At 53.9% G+C, this 17,909-nt stretch overlaps 1 protein-coding gene across 2 annotated transcripts in view; it reads right to left on the bottom strand.

Moving 5' to 3' along the window:
- Nucleotides 1-2,151: 2,151 nt before the first annotated feature.
- The window catches only part of TSPAN15 (tetraspanin 15), an 84,168-nt gene continuing 68,410 nt past the window's right edge, over nt 2,152-17,909 (bottom strand). For both annotated transcript variants that reach the window (XM_019731724.2, XM_019731722.2), the window contains exons 4-8: nt 13,866-13,961; nt 11,279-11,395; nt 5,131-5,178; nt 3,600-3,716; nt 2,152-2,993 (exon numbers count right to left, since the gene is read on the bottom strand). In XM_019731724.2, the coding sequence (XP_019587283.2) occupies nt 2,844-2,993; nt 3,600-3,716; nt 5,131-5,178; nt 11,279-11,395; nt 13,866-13,961 (528 nt within the window). In that variant the 3' untranslated portion in view covers nt 2,152-2,843. The remainder of the gene's footprint in view (nt 2,994-3,599; nt 3,717-5,130; nt 5,179-11,278; nt 11,396-13,865; nt 13,962-17,909) is intronic.

Genomic DNA, 17,909 nt, shown 5'->3' with positions numbered 1-17,909 from the left:
ACTGTGGGGACAGAGCGCCAGAGGGCAGTTTCCAGGCTCTCGGCCTCATATAGAAAGGTGCTGGCTCAGGTAGTAAATGGCCATCAACTGTGATTGGATGGCCATCGGCTGTGGCTAGTTGGCCGTCAGCTGTAACCAGTGAGCCATTGGCCACTAATATAACTGCTGTGGCTATGCTAACAGTGAATGGGGACTAGCAAGAAGATGGCGGCTGAGCTAGCAAGCGCGGATTGCAGAGAGGTGGATGCCGCCAGCCAGAATATAGTGGTATGACTCCCCTACCTATGGCTCCGTGGGTGTTCCTTTTTGGTCTCACCATGTCCTGCGTTCTTATGTGGGGAGCGGGAGCAGAGACCCCGCAGGCCACCCTGCATGACAATGACGTAACAACAAACAGGTACAAAATCAAAGCCCACAAATCTCCTCTAGTTTCACAAATCCTGTGGGAAGCACTGATACCGTCATTTCCTATGTGTGCCATGGTGTGGGACGAGGACTAGTTTGGAGTCCTTCTTCCATCCTTGTGGGTCAAGATGATGTCATTGGCTTTTAAGCACAAATGGATGCAATAGGAGCGGTACCCCAACCACAGGACTAAAACAGTCCTCTCTATGTGCTCCGTTTCCTTTCTGGAGAGGTTAGTGAATGAGGTTTGGACAAAAAGAAAAGTGAACGCTGGCACTCAGCCATATGAGGGCACCAACCTCTGATCCCTGGTCCACCTAAACAGCAGTGTGAGAGGTAGAAGGGGACAAGGTGACCAGAGGTTTCCAGGTTCCAGGGTAACATGACTTTGGATAAATAGACTCAGTGCAGTCCCAAGCCCCCTTGCTGCCTCTGTATCCTGCTCCCATCTGAACACAGAGCGCATCGTTAGACCAGAGCCAGAGCCAGAGAGCCAGGAGGCCATTAGCCAGACACAGAGTTTGACCTGGCCTTGTATCCAGAGGTCAAAATGGGGACCAGGCAGAGGCTCCAGTGGCCACCCCACAAAGACAGCTGCAAGAGGGGCTGCAGCTGTCCCTGGTTTTGCACACCTAATACCATGTGTCCACATGAGGCAACAGAGGCAATAGAGCAGAGGGGCTGAGTGCCCCAGGAGAGTCTACCTGAGTTCACATCATGGCTTTGTCAGTTACCAGCCATGTGTCTTGGGCAAGTCACTTAACTGCTCTGTGCCTCAGTTTCTCCATCAATAAAATGAAGATATGAATCACCACATACAGTTAGAAGGGTTAAAGGAATTAATACCTGTAAAATGTTTAGACAAGTACAACTTTAGACACAAAGTATGCTCGCTGATGTGTTTGCTGTTGTTGCATTATTCTATCCTTTTGAAAATCCTGCTCTTTCTTACACATCAGACAACTCCGGCTTGCATACACGGCAGACCAAGCATCTGACCACATAACTCCTGAGTGTGATGGGTATTTCCCTTAACACCCTTAGAGTAAGTTCTTCAGGTCTGGGACTCTTGCTGTTTGATTTCTAATGCCCTGGCTACTAAGAACCTCATAGAAAATCTAGAACTCAAGTCTTTGGGCAGGAAGCCTTGGGTGGACTGATCCATGCAGGTCTTGCTGTCTCCAGCAGGGGGCAATCAGCACCAAGTTTTGCTTGGCATTAAGTACTGTCCACCTCGGAACAATGAGCTGCTTAGTGAAGGAGGGCGGGTGGCTCTGGTTCTAAAACCTGGGGTAATTTTTGGGCACTGCTCCTTCTCGGACCTCTGACTTTCCTAGTTCCCCTTTGTCTCACTTTCTGGAGGAGAAGCTTCATGCCATGGTGGCTTGGTCGTAGTTTCCTAGTCTGTAAAATAGGTGTTGTCATCTCTGCCTCCTCCCCTGAGGTTTCCCACAAGCGAATTCCTAGCAGGAAGGGCAGGCTCCAGGCCCAACCCCCAAGCACAGCTGGGAAAATCCACTTCCTTAAGTAGCAACACCAAAGAACAGGAGAGGCTATTCCAAACCGGGAGCAGGCAGCCTTGGGCCAGCTGCAGGTCCTTCTCGGTCTCAGAGTCCCAAACTGTTCCAAATCTTTGCCCCAGGGTGGACGCCTTGAATTCTGCACCAACAAGGGGCTGACAAACCCATGTTCAGGGCTTCTGCACCCCCTCCCCACCCAAAGAGCACAAAGAAAAGACAAAAAACAAAAACTCAAGTCTTTATTGTTTGATTCATAAACTGGTTTGGAGGGGCAAGAGTGGAGACCATGGGGAAACACCCAGCTTTGATTAGTCAGAAATTCCTGTTAACTCTGTACAAAAAGAATGTTACAAAATCACGTAAAAAAAAAACCAAAAAAAACCCCCAGAGTCAGCAAAACAGCAGCCCTTGGGGAGGGCTCAAGGCACCTGGAGGCTGGGAAATGGGCCCCCCTCACACCTGGGGCATGGCGGAGGGACTGGGGCCCCAGGGGATGCACCCCTCCCTTCCTTCACCATGAGGCACACATGCTCTCATCTCTCCCCGCTTACAAATCACGATAAAACTGCCCGCAGCGGGGCATGAACACCAGAAGCCAAGGCACTGCCAGAAACGAAGCGCCCTGAGCTGAGTGCTGAGTTGGCCGTCCCCGGTGGCAGCCCAGGCCTGGGGAAGGGCCGCCCTTGTTCCCCACGCCCAGCAGTGTGGGCACACACAGCCCCAGAGCTGGGGAGGGCCTCAGGCTCTGCCCTCCAGGGAGGCAGTGGCCATGGGAGGCCTGAGCCAGCCACCAGAGCAAACACAGCCTGGACTTTGGTCAGCGCTGAGTGTGGGGAGCGGAGCCACGGTCGTGTCCAACCCACATGACGTGGTGCGATCCTGGCACAGTCCTGCTGGAGCTGCCGCCCCAGGCCGGCCCTAACTGGGGTAGCACATGCAGCATCCCGTGCCTGCTGCTTCCACGCTGGCCTTGGCTCCAGACATCAGGGGCCCGTCGGGGACAGAGAACTCCGAGATGATATCCTCCACCCGGGTGATATACAGGAACGTCAGCAGCACTCCAAGGAACTGAGGAGAAGGGGCAGGGTGGGTGAGCCTGCTGGGGATACGGGCAGCCCTCTCTGGCCGTCCCCAGTTTCCAGAGACTCAGCCAGACAGTCAGGAGTGCTCATGGCACCGGTGACCTGGAAAATCCCGAGCACAGGCTTCTCCCCAGCACCCTCACTGCCCAAGCAGCCCTAGCCTGGGCCCTCCTCAGCCCTCCCAGGAAATCCCTGAGACCCTCCCTGTGCCCCATCAGCAGAGGTGCCTCCATTCTGGGATTCCTGTCTCCACCCCAGCTATGCCACTCACCATCTATGGGGTCTTGGGCAAGTCACTTAACCTTGCCGAGCCTCTCAGTTCCCTCTTCTGTGAAATGGGCATGATAATAGCACCTCCCTCACAGAACGGAAGGAGGCAGTGCTTGTGAAGCACTCAGAAGAGCTTTCCAAGCAATGATACGGCCACTCACCCTCTCCTTCCAGCCCTCCCAGGGTGAGCCCAGGTTGCTGGCACAAGAGCCTTCTCCACCCGCCCCTTTGGACCTCCTGTGCACCCCCTGTAATCACTAGCCACACTACTGGAACCACAGCCTACCCACCACCCCTCCCTGAGAGGAGGGGGCCAGCCCACCTGGGGGAGCAAGATGCCCAGCAGGAGGCCCGCCATGATGGTATAGTTGTCCATGAACCAGATGAGCACGGCGTTGGTGCAGCCCCGCACGTAAATCACGTTCTGGACGCTGAGGCGCTGCACACGAGGAGGCGGCTGAGCACCTGCCTGGCAGGGCCCCCGTCCCCGCTCTGCCACACATTCGCGCTCCCTTAACCTCTCTGGACCTCAGTTTCTCACAGGCAACGTGAGAAGGTGATTCTAGGCCACTGGGTCTCAATGGGCAGTACTGTTCCCTAGAGAGGACTGGGAACGCTGTAGTGACACTTCTAGTTGTCACAGTGATTGGGGTTGGGGACTGAGAGACTTCAGAGCTAAGGGTAATCCTACTTCACCGACAGTTTCTCTGCCTGCCTGCCTCTCAGACGTCGTCCAGGCATTTGTGTGGGTGAAAACCTATCCATAGTTGTCTAAAAACCTAACTCCAGGCACATATAAAAAACCAGAGTGTGTTCTGTGTGGTTTTACTACACACTGAATTTTGCAGAAAAACTACCATGTAAATTAAGAAATCATTCTACTTTATTTTGTTCAGAACTTTATCAAGAATTGGTCACCATTTTTAACAAACCATGTCAACTGCAAAAATCACGCCCATGGTATATAAGTTGTCAACATAACACCCCTCCTGGTAGCAGCTGCCAGCACCTGACTGAATGCAGTGTCTTCGGCTGTATCTATCTAGTGTCCTGGGCATTTACGTGTTGAAATACGTTATATGGTTATAAATTGTTTTGTTTCTCTTTTCATCTCAGTTAGATCATTATGTTATTTGTTTTGAAATTGTGTATGTAGGTAGGTTAAATTATCTGTGAATTTCATTTTGGGATAATAAGTAGGGGATTACCAAGTGTTTACTACAAAACTGGCCATGGCGTCTGCTGGCTTGAGAACCGCTGTGGGTCTATGGCCCTCCAACTTAAATGTGTCAGATTCACCCGCTGGGCCTCCCCCCAAGAACGTGCATTTCGGACAAGTTCCTGAAGGGGTACTGCTACTGCTGGGCTGGGACTCACTACTCAGAGGCATCTCAAGTCATCCTAATTTTTAGCGCTTCTCAGCACCACCACAGTTTCTCTCCTAGTTCAGGGGAGTTGCCCAGGAAGCTGACCCAGGGAGGAGCCCCCAGAGGGCTCTCTGTCCTCCAGGGACTCCTGGGTCCCAGGCTCAGGCAGCCAGTGTGAGCAGAGGCAGGTTGGTGCTGGGCATGCTGGGCACAGGGGCATATTCCTCACAGACAAGCCCACAGCAGGTGCCCAGCAAACCCTGGCAGGCAACCGCTCCCAGCCTGGGGGGTCTTGGCTCCTTGAGCCCTTCTGAGTCTAGTAGGCGTGGGAAATCCTGGCAGTCCTGGCTCCTGTTCATAGACAGGAATGTTGGGAAATCTCAGCAGCCAGGAGTCCCACCCCTAGGACCCTCCCCCCCACAATCACCCTGGGGATGGGACAGGAAAAGCAACCTTTCTGGAAGAAAGAGATTTCAAAGACATTACCTCCTTGTCAATAGTTCTGTAGCCACACATGGTGTTGACAACGTCTGCCTAAAACAGAAAGGTGTATTAGCTAACATATGGTGCTTATTGTCAAAGATACTATTAATTCTCTCCATTTTATGAATGAAAGAACTGAGGCACAGAACTTTCCAGTAAGGATGGGGCTGAGATTCCCACCCAGGCTGTCTGGCTTGAGTCTGCCTCCCCCCACCCAAGACATGCCCAGGGAGGAAAGGTGGGAATGCTAGTTCCGTGGCCCTTGGGAGGGGACCACACTCCTCCACCAGCCGCAGCCTCGGAACCCAGAGAAAAGTGTGCCACCCAGGCTCCCCCTCTGCGGCCTCCCCAGAGGCACGGCTCTGCTCACGCGATGATGCACTGTCTCAGAGGTGGGGCTAGGCTCTTCCTGCACCACCGGCTCTTCTGAAGGAAAACCTCAGACCACAGCCAGGACCCTGGCCAACAGTGGTTTACCTGAGGGCAAGGCCAGGACCTCTATCCACACTCCCTGCCCTGGCAGACCCCACCAGTGGAAATGCCACCCAAATTCCTTCCTGGGAAGAGAGTTGCTCTCAGCAATGCCCAGCTGCTGATAAATCTAGGTACAGGGAAAACCTGTGGTTGGTCCTGGCCCCCAACAAACCCCTTCCAGCAAGCATAAGTCACAGGACTGCAGAAGTACTTCCCACTAGGCTTGTGATCCTGTGTAACCTTCTTCTCCTATGAGGTGAGAGAAAGCTAGATGCCCCAGGCCCATCCCTCCATGACTCAGGGAAAGCTGCTGTGGGATGAGGGTGCCGCGGTGCCAGCAGTGATGCAGAAGGGCAGCCGAGTGGCAGTTTGGCTTCTGGCATCACGTTATCTGATCCAGATCCTGCTCTGTCACCTATAAGCTCTGTGCCCAGCCTTAGGCGTGCTGCTGAGGGACTGGCACATGGCGGTACTCAGTGAGTATCTGTTGAGTGAATGAATGCATGCATGCCTGCATAGGTTCCTTAGACACTTCCATAAGCAACGGTGATCAGTGAACCCACCTCACAGGGCCGTTTTGAACATAGAGTGAGATAGACACATGAAGTGCTTATCCCAGGGCCGAGCACACAGAAGAGCACAGGAACGCTGGCTGAAGGGACTTTGTTCACAATCCCGGCTTCTGGAAAGGCAAGGAAGGGCGTCTACTCTCCTTCCAAAAGAGCTGGACCTCAGACGTCATCCAGATCAGTCTAAATAGCAGGGCCTGGTGTGTGGGCAAAATAACCTCCCTCAGTCTCAACTGCGCCCAGGTGCCCTGACACCCAGCATCACCCAGCATCTTCTAGCGTCAGTCAGCGTTTCTGGTCCCTCCAAGCCATGAACATGGACCCCATGGAGAGGGTCAGGCTGGGAGAAGGCATGATGGGAGCGGGTGCTGTCTGCCTCGTTTGTTCACTCACTCGGTCATCCACTGAACAAATATTAATGAAACATCTATTATGTGCCAATCACTATTCTAGATATTTGAAATATAGAGGAACAAAACAAAGTCCTAGCCTTCATGGAATTTATATTCTAGAAAGGGAGACAGGCAATGAAGATGATAAATAAGTAAACGATATGGTATGTAAGGAGGTGACAAGAGTAACTTCACTCTTCACTGTGGTTCCAGCCCTGGAAGTGGGACCTGGCTCCCACCCTCAGGAAACACACATGCAACTGGCAGGGGCCTCCCTTACACATAGAACCCAGATCCCTTCCCTAGGTCACAGAGGGACTTGCCTTCTCCTTCTGGGAGAGCTACCCTCCAAGGGTGGGGAAGTGGTTTAAGATGCATCCATGGTCGTTCCAAAGGTAAAGCCTGCCTGGGTCAGACCACAGAATCGATATTCTATAGAGGCTCCGCTGAGGGTTCACGGGCCCCAAGACTAGCTGTGCAGCGGCCTCTTCCATCTGGCACAGGGCCGCAAGGCAGCACATCAGAAAAACTCTTGAGCAGCCAAAAGGTCAATACAGCAAAATTCACAAGGGTTACTCATGTGTGCTTCCTTTCACCCTGACCCAGGACTGATGAGCTGGGTTATCTGGGATCTGAGCAGTTAATGGGAAGGGGGAGAGGGGACTTCAAGGATAGGCCCCCAAGGGGTAGCCAATAACAAGTGGATATCGACTAGAATTAGACACAAGATCTCAACAGGCCCAGCAGTCTACAGCCATTTAATGTAGAAGCAAACCGCCCTTTACACCACCAGATCTTAGGGACACCCTTAGTACACCCAAATTTTACAAGCTGAGGTGCAGCTCTGCTGCTCCAAATCCTCTATAGAGAACCAAGAGAGCTGATGGTAAAGTTCCTGTCTTAAGGTTAGCAGGCTTGAGACCCAGAAAGAGCTAATGTTTCAGTTCAAGTCTGAAGGCAGTAGGTCGGGTAGGAAAAATTCTCCTTTACTAAGGGGAGGGACAAATCCCACCCAAATCCTCTATAGAAAGCCTGGTATAAGATATTTCTTTTAAAACCAAGAGCAAGAGGAAAAAAATAACTTTCCCTAAAGAACTGGTGTGTTTTCTTCTGTTGAACAGTAACAGACTATATCTCCCTTTTTCCTTTGGCTGCCAGGAAGCCCTAAGCCACCAACCACGAGGCTCATTTCCAGTGAGCCTTTTAGGCCTACATATCAGTAGTTTATATTTTTCTCCATCATCTGGTGCTCCTATTTTAAAATATATTTTCCGGGTGGCCAGTTGGCTCAGTGGTTAGAGCGAGGTGCTCATAACACCAAGGTGGCCAGTTCGATTCTCAAATGGGCCAGTGAGCTGCGCCCTCCACAACTAGACTGAAAAGAATGACTTGACATGGAGCTGATGGGTCTTGGAAAAACACAGTTCCCCAATAAAAATTTAAAAAAATAAATATATGTGTGTATATATAAATATATATATATATTTTTTGTTGTTGTTGTTTTGTTTTGTTTTGTTTTGTTTTTGTTTTTTGTTTTTTGTTTTTCCATGATCCTAATTTTATTGTTAATTTTAGTTTTTTATTCTATGTGTTTCCTGTATGCTCATTCAGATCCTTGGGTGGATGAGATAGTGTAAAATAAATAGGTTCATATACAAATGGAACAGATTCTACTGAGGAAGGAAATACCTGTTTTAGCTTTAGAGAAAATGATCCAGGTGTGGGAGACACAGGGCGAACAAAACAGCTTTGTCTTACAGAACCAGAGATGACCCAGCCAGGTGACAGTTGCATCCCCACCTCAGTGTTCCCATCCAGATGCCGGCTTTAAATCCCATTTCTCTACTGGTGGCATCCATGTTTATCCTCCCAATCTGGACCTCTCCCCCATACACCAGACCCCCATATCTAACTGGAACATCACGGTCTCTCAAACTCTGTGTGTCCACGCTGAGCTGCTGACACCCCCAACCTTTGTCCCTGCAGTCCCCCCTCTCAAGCAAGGGTAGCCCCGCCTTTCTTGCGGCGCAGGGCAAACTCTGGGAATCCTCCTCAATTTACACTTTCACCTACTACCTCCCACACCTGATATGTCAGCCAATCCTGCTGGCTCACGTGCCAAACGCAGCCAGAATCGGACCACGTTTTGCCCCGCCCATGACTACCCGCTGGCTCTAAGCCTCTGTCTTCTCCTGCCTGAGGTGGTGAGGAGCTGCCCAGAACCCCTGCAGCTGCTGCCGCAGGAGCCCTTAGGGGTCAGCCCCCTGAGTGATTGTCACGCGTACTTAATGTTATGTGTCAACTTGACCACGCTTTGGGCTCCCCAGATATTTAGCCAAACGTTATCGTCGGGGTTTCTGTGAGGGTGGTTTTCAGTATTGACGGTTAAATCAGCAGTCTGAGTAAAGCAGACTGCACGCCCTAAGATGCGGGGGCCTCATCCAGTCAGTGAAAGGCCTGAATAGAACAAAAAGCTTGCCTTCCCCTGAGTAATGGAGAACTCTTCCTGTCAGACCGTCTTCAGATCTGGACTGAAACATCAGCTCTGCCTGGGTCTCCAGCCTGCTGACTCACCCTGCAGTTCTTCAGACTTGGCTGCCTGCATAATTCTGTGAGCCGATTCCTTATAATAAATCTTTTCTCACACACACACACACACACACACACACACACACACACACATGCATGCATCCTACTGGTTCTGTTTCTATGCTGAACAGAGCCAGCTGGTCCCTTCCTGGGGGACACTGGACTCACGCAATGCCTGTCAGTGTGAGGTATGACGGCTTGGCCTCCTCGCCCCATTATGGGACAACTCTGACAGATCCTCCCATAGGTTCAGCTGAGCCTGCATCATAGCTCAGCTTCTCCCTCTGCCCACCCCTGCTTCCATCCCCTCCCTTACCTCCCACTAAACCTCCTGCTCACTGATCCGCATCTCAGAGCCCGCTCCCCAGCCTGACCTGTGACACCTACACTGCTGCACTAGCCCCTAACCGACTTCCTGGGGCCACCTCTGCTCCCACAGCAGCCAAGGTGATCCTAGTAAAACCTAAGTCATATCTGCCACTGCCACCGAAGCCCTGTAACTCCCTGTCACTCAAGGGAACAGCAAAGTCTGGATTATGACCTTCGGGGCACCCATGACTTCTCTGACTTTATCTGCTGCTATTCTACCCTCCACTCCAGTCACGCTGCTCCAGCCACACTGTTCTCTGTGCTGCTTCTCAAACACATCAGGGCAATTCCCACTTCAGGGACTTTGCACTTGCTATTCTTTCTGCCAGGAATGCCCCTCCCCCAGATACATGCATGGCTTACTCCCTCATTTCCTTCAGGGTTTTACTAAGAACCCACCTTCTCAATATCTAAAATTGCAATCCTCCATGCTCCTGCTTTATTTTTATCCTTAGCATTTATCACCTTCTAACATACTCTCTCTTTCACTTATTTATTTTCTCAGTTTTCCCTCACTAAAACATAAGCTCCATGCAGGCAGAGAGTTCTCTTGTGTGTTTGCTGTACCCCCAGAATCTAGAAACATGTCTGGCACATGGTAGGTCTTCAATAAATATTTGTTGAATGAATGAATACAAGCCAGGCTTCCGCATCTCAGCTTGGGCATTCAGGTACCACTGCCTTGGGTGACAAGGTTCAGGATTGTCCCTCACAGGCCTCTCTGAAAGCCCTGGGCTCTTCCCCAGCACTCCCCCTGCCCAGAGAGCTACCTAAAATGGCAGCTGAAATTTCCAAACAAATCTCTCCTCCTGGCCCAGCCTTTTTAGGGCTAGTACACTTGGCACTGGCCTCTGACTCATGGGCAAGACTCCCCTCTCCCCACCCCCAGCAGCTACTCAGTTTACAGAATCCTGCCGTGGGCACAGAATGGTGGAGACGTCAGAAGAGAAATTTTCCATGACTATTCAGAGTATGAGTAATTGCAAAGCTCTCTGCCTCATTCCAGTCCAGAAACTAGGCAGGTTTGGGATGCATTAGTCAAACACAGAGGATGGACGGAGCTTCTTATTCGTAAGTAGTGACTGCACAGGACAGCCTCCCAAGTGGCGAAGTGGGTGACAGAGCTGACAGGGCCCTGCTAGGGAGAGGGGGAGGCTGGCATTTGTATCATCAGACCCCTTCCACATGCCTTGTTACTGATGACCACCAGGCCCTCAGCTCCAGTGTGTACTGGCAAGGCCCCGAGCGTAGGCCCTGCTCTGACCCCCCAGCAAAGCCTGCAGAGCCAGCTGCCCTGCTAAGCCCCCGGCCTGGAACCCTCTCCTGCTCCTCGCCTGTTCTGTCCGGTAGTTCAGAGCACAGCTCTGATGATGGCTGCCTGCATTTCCTCCCAGCCCTATCATCCTGGAGCAAGGCATCTAACCTTTTGATGCCTCAGTTTCTTCATCTGTACAGTGGGTAAAATAATAATACCTACCTCACAGGCTTGTTGAAAGGACTAAATGAGTTACCACACCTAAGGAACCTAGAACAGGCCTGCTCATGGTGAGTGCTCAATAGGTGTTAACTACTACTCCTAATAAAGAGAAGGCTCCCTACCCCCACCCCCAAGTTTACCCCTTCCGGTAGCCCTTGAGGCCCAGGAAGCCTTGGCAACGACCATCACCTGCTACCTACTCCACCCACCCACCCCACCCGTGTCCTGAAAGACGAGAAAGGCTCATGACCAGCTGGGGTGGCCCCAGGAGCAGTGGGTACCGTGTTTCTGATGCAGCAGGTGTAGGGCACCCCGCAAGCCAGAGGTCCGGGGGCGTTGCAGTCGTGATACTGGTTTTTGCTCCAGTCTTTGTAGTCTTCTCCGCCACAGCACTTAAACTGAGAGAGGAAGCAAGCAGGAAAGGGAGCTTCTGTCACTGCCGAGGCCCCGGGACAGCGGGAGGGGGCCCTGGCAGGAGATATGCTCATGTAATGTATGACGTGGCTCACCCTGGTGGGGGGAGCCACAGGGAGCACACGAGGCCACACAGGTCTGGTCGGAGCTCTCCACAAGAAGCATGAAGTAGTGAGCAACCCGCCCCTGGAAAGGCATACAAGCCTAGGCTGGGAAGCCTCTTGGTGGACCATTGGGGTGGTGACTAAACACTGTAAGGCAAAGTCCCTCCTGGACAAGTGGATTCCACCTTCACGTCCCCAGTGCAGGTGTTGGACCAGAGAAGCTGGTCTTTAAGGTCCCGGAGACGAGGCTTCTATGGAAGCCCCACAACCCAGTGGCCCCTGCACCACACTGACCTGCTCCTCCCCGGCCACAGTGCTGCCCTCAGCAAAGGGGCACACACCCCCTCCTTTCCTGCCCTGGGCTCAGGACTGAGCAATGGTAAGGCTGGAGTCATTTTCCCCTTAGCGTAGCAGCTCCCTGCAGCTCCCCTTGTAGTGGTGCCAACGCCTGGGGACAGTAGTAGTCTAGTAGGGTGCGGTGTGTGCCAGGTACTGTTCTGGGTACTAGAGAGAGAGGGTGAGCAGAGCAACACGGGCCCTGCCCACATGGGGCACGTTCCAGTGGCGGGAAACAGGTGTAAGCACGACATGAAAAGGTCGGTGAGGTAGTGCTGTGTGCCAGGAATACAGAGACACAGGGGAAGGGAGAGGGGAGGGGCAGCTTTAGGAGAGGAGGTCAGGAAAGGCTGCTGAGGAGACGGCATTGAATCTGAAACACAAACAACAGGAAGGGCAACATGTGCACAGGTGCCGTGCAGAAACGAGCAGGTTGTACCTCAGCAGCAGGTGCGGAGGCCAGCGTGTCTAGAGCAGAATGAGGAGAGTAGAGGGGGTGAGTTAAGGGGGTGCAGGGGAGTGATACGGTTGGGAGTCCTGGTAGAAACACAAATCAGACACCCTTCCACTGTCCCTACAGCGCCCTTTAGGCTATTAGGTTTGAGGACCTGGGAGTGGTTCTCTGTGGTACAGTGCAAAGGTCATTTGCCTAGCAATCAGACAGACCCGAGTTTAAATCTTCACACTACCACCCCTAGCTGTGTGACTGGGCAAGTCGATCAGCCTCTCTGAGCCTCAGATCCTCATCTGGAAAGCAGGAAGGAGAATGCCAGCTTTGCACAGCTGAGCTGAGGATGACAGAGAGACCGTGCATCATGCACCCAGCACAGGGCCTGGCAACAAGCTTGAATCACCACAACCCCATCCCACCCTGGGAGAAATGACATCTCCAAGCCAGCTGAGGGCTGGTTCCAGTAAAAACATGGTGCTCCACCCAACAGCCAGAGCTGGCAGGCACCTCCCTGGCAGAGAAGAGCCTCCCAGAGGCTGCACCTGTTGTGACTAAAGCAAAGGCCTGAGCCAAGGGAGTGGCCACTGCGGGTGGCCCTGGGTGGCCCTGGGTGCGGTGAGATATTGGTCCCCACTGAGGGTTAGCATGGGGGACCAGGCCAGCTGATGCCCCCCAAGGTCATGTCCCCGGAAGGGCTGCCAGGGCTAAGTGGGGCCGCAGCCCTCAAGCTCTGCTTGCCCTCACCTAGGAGGACACGAGGACAATCATCACCGTAGCTGACACTTACAGCTGGGGTCGTACCGCACATCTGGCACTGCTCCAAGCATTCCGAATTAGGTCAAGGCAACCTCACCATGACGCCAAGGAGGCACCATTGACATCCCCCCAACGCAGATGAGGAACCTGAGGCTCAGGACTAAATGAGACTGATGTGTAGAAGCCACCGAGGGCAGTGGCTGGCCCTGCAACTGCTACCATTGCACTAACAGACGAGGGTCGCCCTTGGGGAAGAAGGTCGGCACCACATAGTGCCATCATCACATGGGTCATGGAAGACAAGGAGCAATCGTGTTCTGTTCCCCCCCGCCCCATGCAGGGAAATGGAATCGGGGAGAAGACTGTCCTCAGCAGGGCTGCCCGTGACGGGCAGGGAGTGAGCTCTCCACCACTGAAGGGACTTGGCAGAAGGGGCGTCGTGAACGGGGAAGCTTAGAGGTCACTCCCATCTCAAGGGAGGAGGATCCTTGCCCATTGGCCAGGGCACCCTGGGGCCCTGTTAGGTGACCTTGTTCTTTTGTTTGAGGAGGGGAGGGTCCATGTAACTGGAGAGGGACAAAGGGCAAGGACATTCTGGGCCAGGTGTGTGGGCAGAGGGCTGCTTGAGAAGGTCAGGCACCTCCTTGGCGGACGTGCATGGCCCACCCTTGCCTCCCCACTTGGCCAGCCACCTGCTCTGGGAATGGAGGAGCCATGTGAGCCCTCACCCTCACCCTCTTGAGCAGAGCTCCGAGTGGCGGACAAAGGGTATGGGAAGCATGTCTCCGAGCCCAGAGCCCGACTCACCTTCTTCTGGACAAAGTCCATGATGTTCTTGAAATCCAGATCATCGTAGTAGTTCTCGATGCCTCGGCGGATGTTATCATTCAGAAAGTCGATGGTCTGTTTCGACAGAGAAAAATTACAATAGAAGAGGACCACGACCTTCTCCCCGCCCCCCCAGAGTCCACCCCGAGATTTGCTAGAAGTCCCGATTGGGACAGAGTGCCCAGTGCCCAGGTAGCCCCCACCCCTGCCTGCACGGAGCACCCCCTCCTTTCCCAGCCTGAATATCCACGACCTCCCTGCCCCAATGTCCATCTAATGCCTGAGGCCCTCTGCCATGTCCAAGCAGGAGTGATTCACCCCCATTTCCTTTACAGATCAGAGAACTCAGGCCCCAAGATAGTGAGGCCCTGTCTTGTGGGGGAGCAGCAAAGCTCCAAAGCAGCCATGCCAGGATGGCACTAAGCTGTCCTGTTCCCGGCCTGGTGTTCCTTCTGCCACCCAAAGACAGGCCCTTGCCCTCTAGGCCTCTTCTCCCCTCTTCCCTTGGAAACTGAGGCCAGAGAGGGGGCCTGACTGTCCCCAGGTCACAGAGCAGACTGCTTAGGGGCCCAGCCAGGACTGGCAATCAGATGTTCTGACTTCCCGCATGGGCCAGACGAACAGGCCCCCAACCCAGCTCGGGCTGGGACAACCCCCACCGCGGAGAGCTCTGGCATGCTGCCCTCTCCCAGTCATGCTGGGCCTTCTGGATCAACAGCCTGGCTGTTGTGCTGAGCTCCAGGAGCACAAAAGCCTCCACAACGGGAAGGACGGGGGCGAGAATGTGGGCAGCCCAGCTCCACGCTCACGGTGACAATCGGGGCTTTCAGAGCAGGAGGCCGCGTATCATCAGAGATTGTGCTGGCACAAAGCGGGCATTCTCGGCTCTGGAGCCAGACAATCCCTGGGGGAGGCGCCCGCGGCTACACTGGGACAACCCGGCCCTGGGTTCCAGGCCCAGTCCTGCCACTGCAGGCCCTGGTACAGCTACTTCTCCATTCTGGGCCTCAGTTTCCCACTTGTGAATTGACCCTGAAGGCCTATCTTTAAGACACCTTCCAGGGATCAAAGACTGGGCGGAGTGGGGTTGTCAAACCTCATGGTCAAGAACAGCCCACATACCAACCAGGCCTCAGGCACTTCATTTAAGATCCAAGCCTCCATTTCCTTACCTGCAAAGTGGGGAGGGCAACTCGCTGCCTCATAGGGCTTTGAGATTTAAATAAAGCTACAAAGATGCCTAGCAGGATGACAGAGTAGGTCTTGTCTTAGTAGTGCAGATCTTTTTCTCTTTTTCTGGGAGACACAAACCCTATGGTATCACTTCATACCCATCATGTCATGAGCTGAAAATGGCTAATCCCAGGGGAAGCCAAAGCCCCACGTCTTGCCCAAAAGACATACTGCAGTGGGGGCAGCATCCGGAGCAAGAGCCGGCCCCTGGGCTGGGACCCCTCACAAACACCCTGCAGCCCGAGAGGCTATATGACTTGTCCAAGGTCACCCTGCTGGTCACTGGCAGAGAGATACTAGAATCCAGGTGTCAAGCTCTCAGCCTGATATACTTTAAGAAGCCGAGATAAGAAGCCAAGGTTGTTTGAGGCCATCTCCCAATCCATCTCCAGGACCAGAAAGACAGGTACAAAGGACACACTGGCCAAGTCCTTCCGGACACACTGCTCAAGGCCAAGGTAATGAGGGGACTGGCTCTGGCCAGAAGGAAAACCTCTGCTCATGATAAACAGCCGCTCTGGAGCAGAGCTGGGAGCTGAGGAAGGCGGCACGGCCACCTCAGGAGGCCTGGGCCAGGCCCTCTCCCACGCGAAAGCCTCAGTACTCACCTGCCCTTAGCCCTGCCCAGGTCTGGCGCTGGATTCCGGGCCAGGGGCTGGTAGAATAGCTGTTCGCTGGCCATGCAGCCTGGGCAGAGCAGGGACTGCCTGAGCTCAGGCCCACCTTTCCCAGAGGCCCCCAGGTCACGAAACCTTTCCAACCTCGGGTGCCTGCTCCTCTGGGTGATGAAGGCACAGGCCATCCAGCTGGGACATGGTTGGGGTGTCTAAGAAACAGGACACTGGAGTGGGGCCAGTCTGCCACCCAAGGTAGGGCAGGGAATGAGCTCATGGCATTGGATGGCCTGCTGCAGGGGGCCCTTGGCTGAGCTGTGGTGCAGGCAGGTGATGCCAGGTGCAGGGACATGTCTAAGGCTGTGTGCCGGCTGGTTTCCTTCCACTCTCGGGGCACTGCAGACACAGTTCTGAGCTACCAAGGCCCTTTGCACCTACATCAGCCCACTGACGCCCCCCCCCCAGCCCTCCGCTGGGTCATGTGCTATTTGGAGATGGTGGGATGGGAAGGATGAGGGCAGGAGGCCCCGGGCAGGGTCAGCAGAGGGCACGCCGAGTGGTCCAGTGAGGAAAGTCTCCCTCCCTCTTTGGCGAGCAGCCCTGACCTCTCTCCCCAAACCATCTCAGTCTCAGTACTTTCCAAAGCCACTAACTCCAAGAGGCCTCTGTGAACATCAGACCGTCCATCTGTAAGCTGAGCTGGGCCCCTGTGGGGACGGGAGGCCTCGCTGGAGGCCTCTTGAAATGGGCAGGAAGAACAGATGATCCCAGGCTCCGTGCGTGGCAGCTGCCCCCGTTCCCATCAGGGACCTCTTTGGGTCATGCTGGCTCTTATGTGTGTGCACAGCCTCTGGCATTGTGTGTGTGTGTGCACTGCCCCAGCATTGTGTGTGTGTGTGCACTGCCCCGGCATTGTGTCTATGTGTGTGTGTGTGTGTGTGTACTGCCTCTGGCATTGTGTGTGCATGTGTGTGTGCACTGCCTCTGACATTGTGTGTGTGTGTGTGGGGGGTGCACTGCCTCTGACATTGTGTGTGTGTGTGCACGGCCTCTGGCACTGTCTGTGTGTGCACTGCCTCTGGCATTGTGTGTGTGTGTGTGTGTGTGTGTGTGCACTGCCCCTTGCATTGTGTGTATGTGTGCACGGCCTCTGGCATTGTGTGTGTGTGTGTGTGCACACTGCCCCTGGCATTGTGTGTGTGTGTGCACTGCCTCTGACATTGTGTGTGTGTGTGTGTGCACTGCCTCTGGCATTATGTGTGTGTGTGTGTGTGTGTGTGCGCGCACTGCCTCTGACATTGTGTGTGTGTGTGTGTGTGTGCACTGCCCCTGGCATTGTGTGTGTGTGTGCACTGCCCTGGCATTGTGTGTGTGTGTGTGTGTGTGTGTGTGTGTGTACGGCCTCTGGCACTGTGTGTGTGTCTGTGTGTGTGCACTGCCCCTGGCATTGTGTGTGTGCGTGTGTGTGCACACTGCCCCTGGCATTGTGTGTGTGTGTGCACTGCCTCTGACATTGTGTGTGTGTGTGTGCACTGCCTCTGGCATTATGTGTGTGTGTGTGTGTGCGCACTGCCTCTGACATTGTGTGTGTGTGTGTGTGCACTGCCCCTGGCATTGTGTGTGTGTGTGCACTGCCCTGGCATTGTGTGTGTGTGTGTGTGTGTGTGCACGGCCTCTGGCACTGTGTGTGTGTCTGTGTGTGCACTGCCTCTGGCATTGTGTGTGTGTGTGCGCACTGCCCCTGGCATTCTGTGTGTGTGTGTGTGTGTGTGTGTGTGCACTGCCTCTGGCATTGTGTGTGTGTGTGTGTGTGTGTGTGCACTGCCCCTGGCACTGTGTGTGTGTGTGTGTGTGTGTGTGTGTGTGTGCACTGCCTCTGGCATTGTGTGTGTGTGTGTGTGTGTGCACTGCCTCTGGCATTGTGTGTGTGTGTGTGTGTGTGTGTGCACTGCCCCTGGCACTGTGTATGTGTGTGCACTGCCTCTTGCATTGTGCGTGTGTGTGTACTAGAGAGTCGTGTAGGACAGTTGAGTGGTCCCTAAGCTGTGCTGCAGGGGGTGGGGTGTGCGTGTGTCTGTGAGAGAAACTCCGTAGGCAGGCAGGTTGTGTGGCTCATGAATGACTGTGACACGCTCTGCTGTGTTCTTACATCTGAAGGACCGGGAGCCACTCAGGG

This window comes from Rhinolophus sinicus, linkage group LG07 (genome assembly GCF_036562045.2).
Source record: "Rhinolophus sinicus isolate RSC01 linkage group LG07, ASM3656204v1, whole genome shotgun sequence".
Lineage (NCBI taxonomy): Eukaryota > Metazoa > Chordata > Mammalia > Chiroptera > Rhinolophidae > Rhinolophus > Rhinolophus sinicus.
This window is presented reverse-complemented; position numbering and strand designations above follow the sequence as displayed.